Source organism: Cebidichthys violaceus, unplaced genomic scaffold (assembly GCF_023349555.1).
Source record: "Cebidichthys violaceus isolate CVI_PGR_0920_01 unplaced genomic scaffold, fCebVio1.0.p SCAF_17, whole genome shotgun sequence".
Classification (NCBI taxonomy): Eukaryota; Metazoa; Chordata; class Actinopteri; order Perciformes; family Stichaeidae; genus Cebidichthys; species Cebidichthys violaceus.
The window spans coordinates 2,866,718-2,880,106 of NW_027176340.1; the positions used below are offsets into that span (position 1 = coordinate 2,866,718).

The following is a 13,389-nucleotide window of genomic DNA, read 5'->3' on the forward strand; positions in this document are numbered from 1 at the left end:
AACACTCTCATCGGTGGGTCATATCAGTTAATAGAGACATTTTAGTGGTGTTTCAACCTTTGTGGACCCACGTCTTAATCATCTTTATCAAAAAATATATCTTGTGTGAAGTCCACACTTGCTTCATTTGAAAACCGCTAGCAGAAGTCTTTGGTGCAATAGGTCATGGTATGGGCTCAGCTGGGTCAATCACTCTCTCACTTTCCATTTTGTTTCTCGCAGTTCAACCTCACATGTAAAAAAAAAAAAAAAAAAAAAAAAAAAAAGAAGAAGAGTCTATCTTTTAAATTACAACAAACACATCTTCCTCGCCAAGATTCAGCCCATATCTTTCGGCTGTGGAGATCTGTGAAGCTTTTATGATTCATAGCAGATCATAGTCCAGCCACCCGACCTCATTAAGGAACCGGTGACCTTCTTTTAGCGGCAAAATTGAGCAAAAGTTCAGATTAAGCTTTTCACATCTTGGTGTTTTTGAATATGTGGGACCATGCAATTATAATTGACCAATTCAAATTCAGGATTAGCATTAAGGACGTGGCGCTTAAATTCAGGGTCGTCCTGTTTTTGCATAACACAAATTCCTACACTTGGTTGTATTATTTAGAGGTATTTTCTCACTTTGCCATTCAGACAATATGCCAATACAAATATTATTGCCTGCATATTCATTACTTAATAATGTTTGCGAGAACCTTTCCACCAAACGAAACACTAACTTCTTTCATAATGAAATCAAGAATCTGCAAATCAAAGTAACTCCAGCTGCAGACGATTTATTGGGAATTGATAGTCTTTAGTTGTGATGAACAGGTCCGCTACAGTACAGGATGGAACGTGACAGTAAACATTCAGACTTACTATTCAAACGCACTTTTTAAGTAAATGTAAAAGAAGTAAATATAAGGCTGCTTCCAATTTTTGGACCAGATGAGGGCAGCCAAGATCTGCAGATGTGTTTCACTGCTTCACCCCGAGGGAATCGGGAGCTGCTGAATGGGTTGTGTGGCTTCATTGCTCTCTGGTGGCCCATTCAACTTTGTTACAGCAGAGTAGCACCGTTGAAACACAATATAGGGTCACAACAAGTCGTGGGTTCAGTCTGCCGGTGAATTGATACCAGAGCTGCACTGCTGTGTCAGCAGTAATGTAAGCCCTCTTCATAAAAGGAGTGGTAAATGAATTCGTTCCTGATAGAAAAAGAAAAAAAAAAGCAATACATGCATCACATCGACATGAGGAATATGCAGATCTAGACATATAAGCACACATCTTTGATAAGTCAAAAGAGGAGCGATGGAAGCCATTATTGTCACTCAAGCGACCCTGAATACAACAACGTCAACTTCAACTTGAAGAACAATCCTCATGTGACATCAAGTCTCAGTATTGTGGGGCGTGAAGTAAGTCATCTGACCACATCCGAGAGTAAACGTGTCTGTTCTGGAGCCATGAAGAGGGGATGAGCGGCGACGACTTGTACAAATGGGAAATAGTGACGCACACTTTCCGACGGGCCCCCCTTAGATAGTTCCCATTTCTATAAGGACAATCGCATTGATTTACTACACACTCTCATTCCAACTGGCCTTTGTGTCAGACCCCTTGACATCACAGCAAATATGGGGGTTTGAACGTTGTGGATTCAAACAAAACCACTTTGATAAGTTTAGTAAAAGCTTTAAGGGGCGACTGGATGGCTCACCTGGTGGATCGCCCCCCCCCCCCTCCCTCTCCCTCTCTCCCTTTCCTGTCTGTCTACTACTCATCTTACAAAGTGTCTCAATCAGCACTGCAAGGAAATAGGTCACACACACACACACACACACACACACACACACACACACACACACACACGCACACACACAGACTGAAGACAATAACCACAATATATTCCTTTTCTTTTTATTCTTCTCTCTGTATGGAAATTGCAGGGTCATTATTTTTCATTAATCACATTACTTGACATGATGCACCAAAATTTACTCTGTTTACAGGAATACACTGAATAGAACACAAGGTTTCACAATGGATACACGACTGACGTTTTTGCCCATTGCACTTACAACAGTGAATGACATTTTCCAGATTTTTTGTTTCATTTTTTGTTGTTTTTTTTGCTTCCCTTTACCCTCAAAACCCTTGCAGATCATATCCATCGAATTGAAGACCTCCTGATATCCCGACAAAGGCTTTCCACTCGGCAGTTGCTGAGGAGGTTTCTCTCTTCTTGTTTTACAAGCACAAATATGTATAGAAACTATACACAGACTGGATATGTTTCTGAATACAAGTTTTGTTCCACTGTTGTAAACAGTCAATACAAGTCAGCCACATACATTATGCTTATGCAATAATAATAATAATCATCATCATCATCATTAGTTTCACCATCATCCTCATTATTGTGGTAGTAAATATTCTTTTTTTTTTTATACACAAAAGTTGGCAGCAAATACGGCATGGGGATGCACATGACAGCCGTACTCAGAACTCAAAAGCTGTACAGAAGGATGAATTTGTATTTACATTTGTATGTAAGAATGTGTTTCTCTCTGCCTTTCTGTCAAATGGACAGCTGCATCGGAGGCCGTTTTTTTTTTTGTCTCGTGCACTTCATCTCGACCAGATAGCATTTCCGACTCGCTTCGACATAGATCTCACTCCGTCAAGTTGGAGGCACTGTCACGCAACCTCCGTATTTATGCGGTTCATCGGGCAGCAAGTGCTGCCAGTCAGGCTTGTGCTTTCAAAATGACATGCCCTGATTTGTGAATGACTGGCTGGACATTTTACTCATCGATACTCTCTACGTCGGCCTGTGAAAGTCAAGATTCGTCAGGCAAACCTCGGTGAAATCATGCCTTACCCTTTTTTTTTTAACTCGGGTACAACTTCCAAGAATATAAGACCTAATCATGCACCTTTCCAACGTCTTGGCTGCTGAGTGGTTTAATCAACAATGAAATATCCGATAGAAGCATTCCATTCACCCCACAGGTTATACTGACACCCAATATGTACATTGACAAGTATTAATGATAAGTGCTGACCATCTGTATCACAGGTTTATAGCAGCACGGACAGTCACTGCAAGCCAAACACTGAGGAGCCCAGGTCAGCCAAAGAACGCACAAAAACCGAATGAGGGCCTACAAACAGCCAGACAAAGCCAAGCAAACCCATGCTTCAAAGCAACATGATGGTGGACATTCAGAACCGACAGTCTACACAGTTCACCCTTTGGCAACAAGTCCCCGCGAGGGGAGTGAGGGGTCAAAACATGCCACGAAAATAAAAACAATTCTAGTTCAATATTCAATATTCAAATTCGTACAGACAAGTTGCTAAGTAAAAACATTTCCATGACCTTTTTTTTTTTTTTTTTTTTTTTTTTTTTTTACTTTCTTAGTTCATAATTTTGTTGTTTCTTGTGAATACAGTGATGATAATAAACTGTTTTAGGCAGAATCACTTCCAGGTTCAAAATGAGTCATTGCATAGAACATTTTAATTGATAATTGCTTTCATCCCGCTCCTATATCTGTATATGCACGTGTGTGTGTGTGTGTGTGTGTGTGTGTGTGTGTGTGTGGGTGCGTGTGTGTGTGTGTGTGTGTGCGTGCGTGTGTGACTTTGCACAAATATAGGCAGTGGGCCCAGCTTGTTAGTGAGATCATCTTGTTGGTGAATCGGTAACCTCATTAATCAGCAGGAGGTCGGTGGAGAACGCAATTAACCTTGGCTCTGAAGTGTAACAAGAGTGCTAAGTGTGTGATGTGTAAAGTACGTGTGTGTGTGCATATGTGTTTGCAGGAGTTAGATAGATTGAGATTGAGAGAGAGAGAGAGAGAGAGAGAGACTGTCTGTGTGAGTGTGTTCGTATACCTGTCTGCATGCTCTTATGCATCTGCACACAACATGCTCGTATGAACACGGTATTGTAGTCGTAAACCCTCTGACAAATTGTATTACGGCTATTTATCGACAGAAGTGTTTGATATTTCCCTTCACTGATTTTAAACAACATTTATACGATTGTGCTATATACCATTTTCTGCATGCTATTGCTTTTAAAAAAAATCAACAAGCAAATTATTTGATGCAAGAAAACAGTTTCAAACAAATAAAAAGTGAAAAATAGAAAGTTTTACCAAAGAAAAACACAGAACAACAAAAAGTCACTGGAGAGTGATTCCATACATACACAAATGACAAATTTACATAATTAGATCTCTGGTTTGTTTATGTACATACAATAGTATACAGTTGTGTAAAAAGAAATGCATGACGACTTGGACATTTTAAAACATATGAGGTATACAAGTAAAAACATGTACTGAATAAGGCTCTTCCATTCCGTGAATATCAGGCAAAAATGAAAAGAAACTAAAAGATGAGACAAATCAATAAAAAGGATAAAGTCCCCTCTGAGGCTTTATCCTTTTTATAGTCAGCCTCAGAGCGTTGCAGTCAGCCTGGGGCCGACTATAACGATGGCTTTGCGATGGCTAATTAAGAGCCGTGGCCACTCTTTCATTTGGTCCTCTCATCTGTGTGAATCTCACACTTGTGGGCACACTGGTAGTACTTCTCTTCCCTAAAAACCTACAGCTGATGACTAGTGGCATCTCATAGGTGGTGAAAAAGTATTAGTATGGACTTTCTTTTTTTTTTTTTTTTTTTCTTTCGGTTTTTCAAATAGTTGTGCGTGCATTCTCATGTCCACATTTATACAATGCATTCTGTAGACATCAAAACAAAAAGAGGAGAAATAAAAACACATTCAAATAAAGGGTCAAATACCCTATACTGGAATGTACTGTAGAGATCAGAGAAGCCAAGCATTCAAGGATCGTAGTGGAGTTGTCTAGTTGGTTGTCATGGCCGTGATACACCTCGTCTACTCCAGGTATGTGGTGTCATTGTGGGCTGATATCAGTATCTTTGATACAAGGAAAACCTATGAAAATCTATCTTATTCTTTTTTTTTTTCTCACTGTATTTTGCATGAAAAGGCTGCGAAGACATCAATGTAGAATCAATATCCTTGCCAGATGTGCACTCCTCAGACACGAGTGGTGCTCCATTAGAATTCCTGTAGAGGGCGCTGTGAGATTTCCTTTATCGAGCGGTTTGAAAGAAGAGACGCGCGCCGGCTAACGCACTGAATTTCCAGGTGCCTCAGCCAGCGGGCCTTTCACTGTCACACAGAACCCAGGAAGCTTTCTCTGGGAGAAGGACGAGGAGCAGGACTCCAATCCCACTTCTGTCCTCCGCTTCTCCACATCCTCATTACTGACCGTTGATGTCCTCCTGAAATAAAGACAATTAATGAATTCATTGCACAATATGAAATTATCACAAAGCACACAAATGAACGCTACAACCAACAAAATTGTATTTACAAAAAAGCAATAATAGTATAAATATATACATAATATAATCTGAGCCTCTCTCAATGGCCTTTAGACAGCCCACTTACACAGACTGAAACCTTCTGCAATGTTTATGTTTCAGTTTTTATGTGCCGGCCTATTTGTCTTTACTTCCTGTGACACTCCAGCCAATCACAGTCCTGCTGGTATCAGCAGTAATCCACAGGGCTGAGCAGGCTGGCCTGCTGCTCAGCGCAGCACTGACTCTGGTCTATCTCCACAGTCCCCTCACTGAATCCCGAGACCGGCCACAGACACAAATATGACTTGACACAGCTCCTGATATTAATCCAAGTCAACATCATAACAGCTTGAATGATAGACCTTCACGCGAATGAGCCACAACTTCATCCTGTGCAAGTCACAGCATTGTGTTTTAGATACGCTGAATAAAGTGCATTGAAATCGGCTTTATTTGCTCTGCTGCAGTTCCGCTCCATTGAGCAGAATTAGTTTGTTAGCTCATTCTACCATGTAATGAGCGTTGCTTACCGTGAGTCATGATTCTGTGTGTCTGCATGGGCTCTCGTCTCTGTGTGTCTTTGCGTGCGACATTAAAGCAAAGCCACAGTTAGCCTTCTCAGGCTAATTATAGCCCAGTGTGCTTGGCCCAGATTATTGGGCGTGTGTGGAGTCAGAAGGTAAACCATACTAGTGCTGACCTCCCTTGGTCTTGGGCCTCACACTGCTGCAGCAGACCAGTTCAGATGTGTGTGACTTTAACAACCTGACCTGGCATAGCAGTGAATCAATGAAATAAAGCGCTGAAGCAAAACTAGCAACAAAACTACATTTTCAGCCCATAATCAGCCCATAATACAGCATCAGAAACACACCTACATGAGCACACACACACACACACACACACACACACACATGTATGTGAATGACTCTAGTTACTTACCATTGGTCCAATGAGGCATCGGACGTCTCCACAATCTTCATTCTGGGACTGTAGTTCTGTCAAGGCATCCACTTACTTTCAGGCCTCTGCAGCCCTCTACTCATGTCTTGTAACACTGTGCTGACGAAGCGATCACCTATATTTAATTCACTTCAGTCGTGTGCCCATGTCTGGGGAATTCAGTGCTGACAAGGCATCCTTTGATTCCAGCTCTGTTCAGTAATTTGAGGTAAAGGAAAGGTACAACGGGTCAGTCAAGATGTACAATCACAGACTTTAATCAGTCATATCTTCGCCTGAGTCTTCATGCAGATGCGGACTATGCTAATATATGTAAATATACAGCTGATAAAACACTTAATCGATTAATCAAAGCATGACAGCATTCTATGTTTTCACAATTTGTAGTCTTGATTGGCTAAAAAAACTAAAACTAACAAGCTAAAATGCTAAATATCACCAGCAATTAATAGTTTAACACCTTTTTGTGCATTACTGCTTTTGTTTTGAATTGTCACAAAAGTGAATAAACAATACACTGCATTTTTAAATAGTTTTCTACAACATTGTTGTTTTCACTTGCTTAGTGGAGCAGCTGACACAATATTTATCCTAAAGACATGATGATGAGATACTAATGAGATACTCACTGATGCACTCAGGATCTCTCTTCCTCTATTTCTTCTGTCATGTGAAATTTATTTATTGCAGTTTCATAGGTTTTTCAAGTACAAAGCTACCAATCCATCTCATTTCAACTCTGCATACCCTGAAAGAAAAGCACAGTTGATTCAAAAATAAAAAAGTGAAGCAATGATCATAAACATGATCATTTCCCAAACACCCATTATTTACTGCAGGGAAGCATTTCATAATTTATGTTGATAAGGCCATCCTTCTAAATTAAAAACTAAAACATCTTGAGTTGCACATGCCTGTAACTTTCATTGAAAACAACTTGAATTCACTCACCCTCCTCTCTCCAGTTCACCACAATGAAGTGAACTTCTTCCCAAGGCCAGACAAAGCTACGAGAACGACAAAGAGAAGGAGGCGATTATCAGAAAACAACCTAACCCAAACAGATATACCCATTCAAGGAATTCCAGTATCTCCCTGAATTAATAGACTCTTACTTTAAAACTAAAGCTGAATCACAGCGGATTAAACATTTGCTAGACCTGAAGATAAGCTGTATTTCAGTTTCTTAAACATTTATTTATTCATGACTGTACCATCGCCCAGTTTCCCCGCTTGCTCTGCTGCCCCTCCTTGCAGGATTTTAGTGAGAACATTATCCCCTTCAGCAGGTGGCTGTCCTGCTGCGGCACTGCCTATACCTACGGGTTTACTACCGATCCCAACAGGGGGGGCCTTGGAGCCTGCAAACAACAAACAACATAATCATCACATATGTCGTTGTTTGCCTGTGGTTATTGAGTGGTTTATGGTAATGTTGGAACTGACCAATGCCTGTAAGAGGAGGTGTAGCTATTTTGGTAGGTTGAGGTGCTGTTGGGGCTGCTGTTGTAGGTTTCATTCCTGTCGCTGCTGCTGCTGCAGGTGTAGCATCCATTTTTGCCTGTCAAACAGAACAGAGACAAATATTGAGTATAATTTTGCTACTATGTATTTAATGTTTTATTAATGTAATCCCATTTGAAATATAATCTTCTATAGTTCAATTTATACTATAGTTAATCAAAAAGTTTCTTATTACGCTCTTTATTCTATGTAATTTTCTCTTTCCCACTTCTGTCTGTGTTTAGTTTACATAATGCTCACTGTCCACTAGATGTGTCTTTGTTGAGTGAGACAGATTGTTCCTCACACAATCCCAAAGCATAAAACCAACAGCCGTTGCATCTTTTTGTGACATTTAAAGTGTTTTTTGAAGGTTAAAAAGGACATCCTTAATAACAGAAGATATAAACAGTTAGTGTATTACAGTAAAACCAGGCTTAGGTCTACTCACCGCAGTGGTAGCTGGTGGCCCTGCTACAGACCCTACCCCTGACTGTCTTCCCTGTGGTGGGGCTTGGCCAGATTTGGGTTGGGGCTGTGCCGGTCCAGCTCCTGCTGTGGTTGTTATAGGCTGGCTGCTCTGAGGGGTTTGGCTGTGCTGCAGAGGTTGCTGCTGCTGCTGCTGCTGTTGCACACTCTGCTGATGCTGCTGCTGGGCCTGCTGGGTACCATCAAGTGGTTCAGAGCCTGGATGTCTCCCAGACTGGCCCTGACCACCTGGCCGCTGCTGCCCAGCATGGCCCTGAGAGGGCTGCTGTTGAGGCTGCTGCTGCTGCTGCTGTTGCTGCTGCTGCTGTTGTTGTGGTTTAGGCCCTGCTGCAGAGGGCTCTTGCCTCCTGGATGTTGTGCGATCTCCTTGGGGTCTCTGGCTCCGTCCACCTGTGCCGTGATGATGACCAGAGGCTGCGTCTCGAGAGAAGTCGCCTGAGTTTCGGGGGCTTCCCTGGGCGGAGCGAGAGTCTGGACCACTCCTTCTTTGTGCAGACGAGGAGCCTCTGCCATCAGCGCGAACAGATGGGTCTTTGGGGTGTGTTCTGGAAGAACGGGTCGACCTGGGATCCTCTGAGGTGTGGCGAGAAGAGCTGTGTCTGCCAGAGCTGCCGCCATGATGACGGTGATCCCGTGATGTTGCGGAGGAGGGGTGGCGTTGTTGGTTGTACTCATCCTGGTTACAGTATTCCTCTGGAGGTTCGTCATAATCATGGTAGGTGTGTTTACTACGCCTCCCTGTGGATGAGTGAACTCCATGATGTCTTGAGCGATCAGAACGGGCCTCCCGTGGCTTCTCAAACCAATCAGTCTCCTCTTGGCCCAAATGATAGGCTTTTAAAACCAAAACAAACATTATCAGTCAATTGTTTTTTTGCGGTGAGAGGAGTAGCATGCAGATTGAAGCCATTCAAAATAACTGGGAAAACATGCTCCACATCCCAGAGCCATGCACATTTTTGAGGAATCAAACAGAAAAAAAACGTAAAAAATGATTATCTAACACTTAAAAATCATGCGTGCAAAAAGAAATATTAAAAAAAGGCATTATTGGCTTAATTAATAATCACAGGGAGCATTCCATAACAAAAGACAAGACAAACAAAGTAACGTCGCTCTTCTCAAAATTCCACACTTGGCATGCAGTACCTTTCCAGCACACGGTAAAGGTAGGAAGAACAAATGTCACACAGCAAAAATTATTCAGCACCAGTTACCTTCACTGTCAGAAACAGCACAGTGCATGTCATCTACGAGGTAAGGGTCATCGGGTTTATATACATGACTCCTAGGCAGGTCCTTCTTGTGATGGTCCTGCACATCTGGCAACGAATGGCTGGAGCCATACTGGTTCCTCACATCATGGGCTTCTGGTATGCCGGAGCCTCTTTCCATGCCTACAGGCTTCCCAACAGGACTGATTGGACTCTCCTCTTCTGAATTCTGGCTGCGCATTGGAGGTCTTCCACTGCGGCTGCTTCTCTGAGACCGCTCCATGGCATCCCTCTCGTAGGATTTACTTCTGTGTCCTGTGGCATCTCTTGAGGAAATCTTGTCCATACCATATCCAGTAGACCTGGACCTGCCAGAGCTGTACATGCGGTCCTCCTCCTCAAGACCATCACGACTGGTGCCGTAATATTTCTGCTGGTCATATGCATTCTTCTTAATCCCGTAGGTGGCATCATCCTGAAGCTTCTTGGATCTTGACACAACTGTACAGCTGCCTCCTGTTGATGTTGTCATTGTGTACGAGGCAAGGTCAGACTCCACATCCCGTGCTTCCTCAATAGGGGAGAATTTAGAAATCTTCTGCTCCATTCCCTGCTTCCTGTGCTTACTACGTTTAGAGGAGACTACAGCAGGGGCAAGATTCTTGGGTGCAAGTTTGTGGCTACCGGAGCTGCTCCTTGATGTGTGTTTATAATCATCGTAGTAATAGGAAGAGCCTCCACTCACTGTGGTGCTGGTGCGACTGTCCACTGTACTCTGGTAACCTGTTGTTCCACTAGGTCTGCCATAAGCATCCACGGGCTCATCTTCGGGTCTAATGTAGGCACTCCCACGTGCAGGGCCATTCTCATTGCGATACCGCCCTCCCACAGGATGGCCTAGAGCATCCGTAGGTTGGCTAGAGTTATCTTTTGTCAACTCACTGATGTCATCAATCATGACATAGTTCCTAGGAATATTCTGCTCCAGGTTAGAGGTGTAGAGTCCATCAGAAGCATAAGCAGATGGGGGGCTGTCCACAGAGTGAGTCAAGCCGGGCTCCGGGGGGCGGTACTGTCCATATGCATTGCTGTAGACTGAGCCGAAGTTGGTGTCTGGAGCTGATGTGGCAACTGACACTGCTGGGTTGCTGATGACTTCATAGTTGGTGGGGAGTTTTTGCTCAAGGTCAGCCAAAGAGGTTTGACGTGGTCTTTGATGGACTGTAAGGATCTCTGCTTGGGGCTGGTAGGAGAGACCAGGTTGGTAGGAGCTGTGGCTGGGGTAAGGAAGGCTCTGGCTGGGCATTGGCTGACCAGGAGGATGGAAGCCCTGATGACCATGCTGCTGCATGCCAAGGTCTGTCTGGTAGGCGGGCTGGGCATACATGCGATTGGAATAAGTTCCCTGGTTCTGGTAGCCAGGGCCTGATGGGGGGTGGGGCTGGAATGTTCCTGGCTGGGGTGCAGAGGATGAAGGGTATTGAGGAGGTTGGAAGCCTATCTGTTGGTAAGCAGAGCCTGGCTGTTGTGTTGATGGCTGACTTTGAGGATATGGATAAGACATATAGGATGAGGTTGAGGGATACTGGGAGGTTGCATTGAGGTCATTAGTGAATTGGCTCAATGGTGCAGTGCTGGGCCTTGTCAGCAGACCATTACCATCAAAGGTTCCTGTTGCAGCTACCATCCTGAGGTTGTTGAGCTCACTGTCCGACATGTAGTCCCGAGCATCACCCATACATCTCAGGTAAGCCAGCTCTCTCCTCTCCCTATCCTTCACCATGGTCTCCTTACGTTGGGTGATGCCTAGCTCCAAGTAACGTAGCTTGGCGTCAATCTCTTTCTCTTCTTCCTCCAGTTCAGCCTGCTGCTTACGGAGCTTTGACGACTCTTGTTCCACAGCTTTCAGTTCACTCAGCAGGCCAGCCTTGGTGACTCCCTGGGCAGGTCTGGGTAGGACCCTCTGGGGCATGCCAGGGGAGCTGTACATTTGTGCTGGAGTAACAATGGGGAGCGGAGTCTCCTCTGGAGGAGGGCTAGGGAGAGTCCTCTTTATTTTCCTCATCAGAGAGTTCTGCTGCTGCTGCAGGGAGGCCATCTGCTTGGAAAGGCAGAGACACATCAGCAAACACTGAGCTATAAACAGAATGTGTTTATGTAAATTAGACTCATTACTGTACACTGGGTACTCACAGAGGGTCTGCACATTTCTTCATCCCTAGACCTAAGTGAAAAGCTCTCCAGCCTGATATGTTATCAGCCTACTTGGTTAATTAGCTTATGTACTACAGGGGCGTTAGCTCCATCAGTAGTTCAACTAACATGGTTTGATTTCATTATATCAATTATAATGTTGTTTCACTGAAGCCAAAGACACTATGTGACATTTTTTCATTTTATGCCTGATTAACAATCTTAAGGCAAATGAATAGTAGTGGCAGTCATTGTAGTATACACAAAGCGCCTCTAATACATAATAATATTGCAAAGTTACACCATTTAGGGGTACAATTTAAACATGTTAATTGTTATACTAAAATAACAAGAAACATGTTAATTGTTAATAAAAGTAACATGTATAGCATTGCTACTGCAATGGATTCAATTTCAAATATATCTCTGCAGTATCAATTCATATCTAATTTTCTAAATGTTGGATCTTTGAATATCAGAATAATCCTAAATCAAAATACTGACCAAATGAATGTATGTTTGAGCAGTAAATGTAAACATCATGTTAATGAAGCAATTGTGTTTTGAGTCGCTTGATTTAATTAAAATGTATTTTTAGAAATATGTTAATTCTCCCTCTACTCCTTTGATCAAAAACCCTTTTTCACATTGCTCCAAATATTTCTGTATGGCATGCAGGTAAGAAAATTCAAACATACTGTATAAACTAGAAATAAAGACACAACTTAAAAAATATCTGTGCTAGTCTAATACTTACAAAATAGTTGTGTTGGGTAGATCCATAAGTATCCACAAGAGAACCATGTATGAAACACTAACACTAAAGATTATAAGTACATAAGGTGTGTCAAATGCCTGAAATCTGAATTCTATGTTTCCTTCTCAGACAAATTTTGGTCTAAGTGCAGAGCAATGTTAATTTACTTTGACCAGCTGCTAACAATCAGGAAGACAGCAAATCACCACCACGATTCCTCCACATACTATGTCCCCCTGGCAACTCTTAAGGGTTTGCCTGATATAGAAGACATGACAGAAAGGGAGTGTGTGTGTGTGTGTGTGTGTGTGTGTGTGAGAGAGAGAGAGCGAGAGAAGAGAGAGAGAGAGAGAGAGAGAGAGAGAGAGAGAGAGAGAGAGAGAGAGTAAAACAGGCTAGAGGAGTAGAAAGAGGGAAGATAAGGGAGGAGATGCAGTAGAACAGGATGATGGAAAAAGGTTTTCTGGCATGGCCAGCTGCTCTCATGAGAACATTCTGTCACCTTCTTGATGCCAGATCCTGTGTGCTCATCTATGTCCACACACAGCATATTTTCCATTAACATGGATCTATTTTAATTTACATGTTCTTTCTCTCTGACAATTAAATGATAAATACTAACTTAATTTAAAGTACTCTATTTATATTTAATGCTTCTCTACATGCTAATTGGATCAAACATATTTTTCGGGGTTTGGCATTGGTATGCTCTGATTGTAAAAAAATTGTTGGACACAAAAGTTGTGACACATTTTATGACATCCTACATAGTGTCAGTGTGACCTCTAATACAGTAATGTGCGTATATAATGTATCAAAAATAAATAATGCATTATGTGCATATTATCTCATGTAAACAAATGTGTATGG

At 42.5% G+C, this 13,389-nt stretch overlaps 1 protein-coding gene across 1 annotated transcript in view; it reads right to left on the bottom strand.

Annotated features, from left to right (window-relative positions):
- Nucleotides 1-1,891: 1,891 nt before the first annotated feature.
- bsnb (bassoon (presynaptic cytomatrix protein) b) overlaps nt 1,892-13,389 on the bottom strand; it is a 40,165-nt gene continuing 28,667 nt past the window's right edge. Inside the window, 8 exon segments of the mRNA XM_068712102.1 lie at nt 1,892-5,316; nt 6,343-6,554; nt 6,993-7,111; nt 7,315-7,370; nt 7,578-7,724; nt 7,810-7,924; nt 8,318-9,189; nt 9,573-11,667. Coding sequence (XP_068568203.1) covers nt 7,330-7,370; nt 7,578-7,724; nt 7,810-7,924; nt 8,318-9,189; nt 9,573-11,667 — 3,270 coding nt within the window. The 3' untranslated portion in view covers nt 1,892-5,316; nt 6,343-6,554; nt 6,993-7,111; nt 7,315-7,329.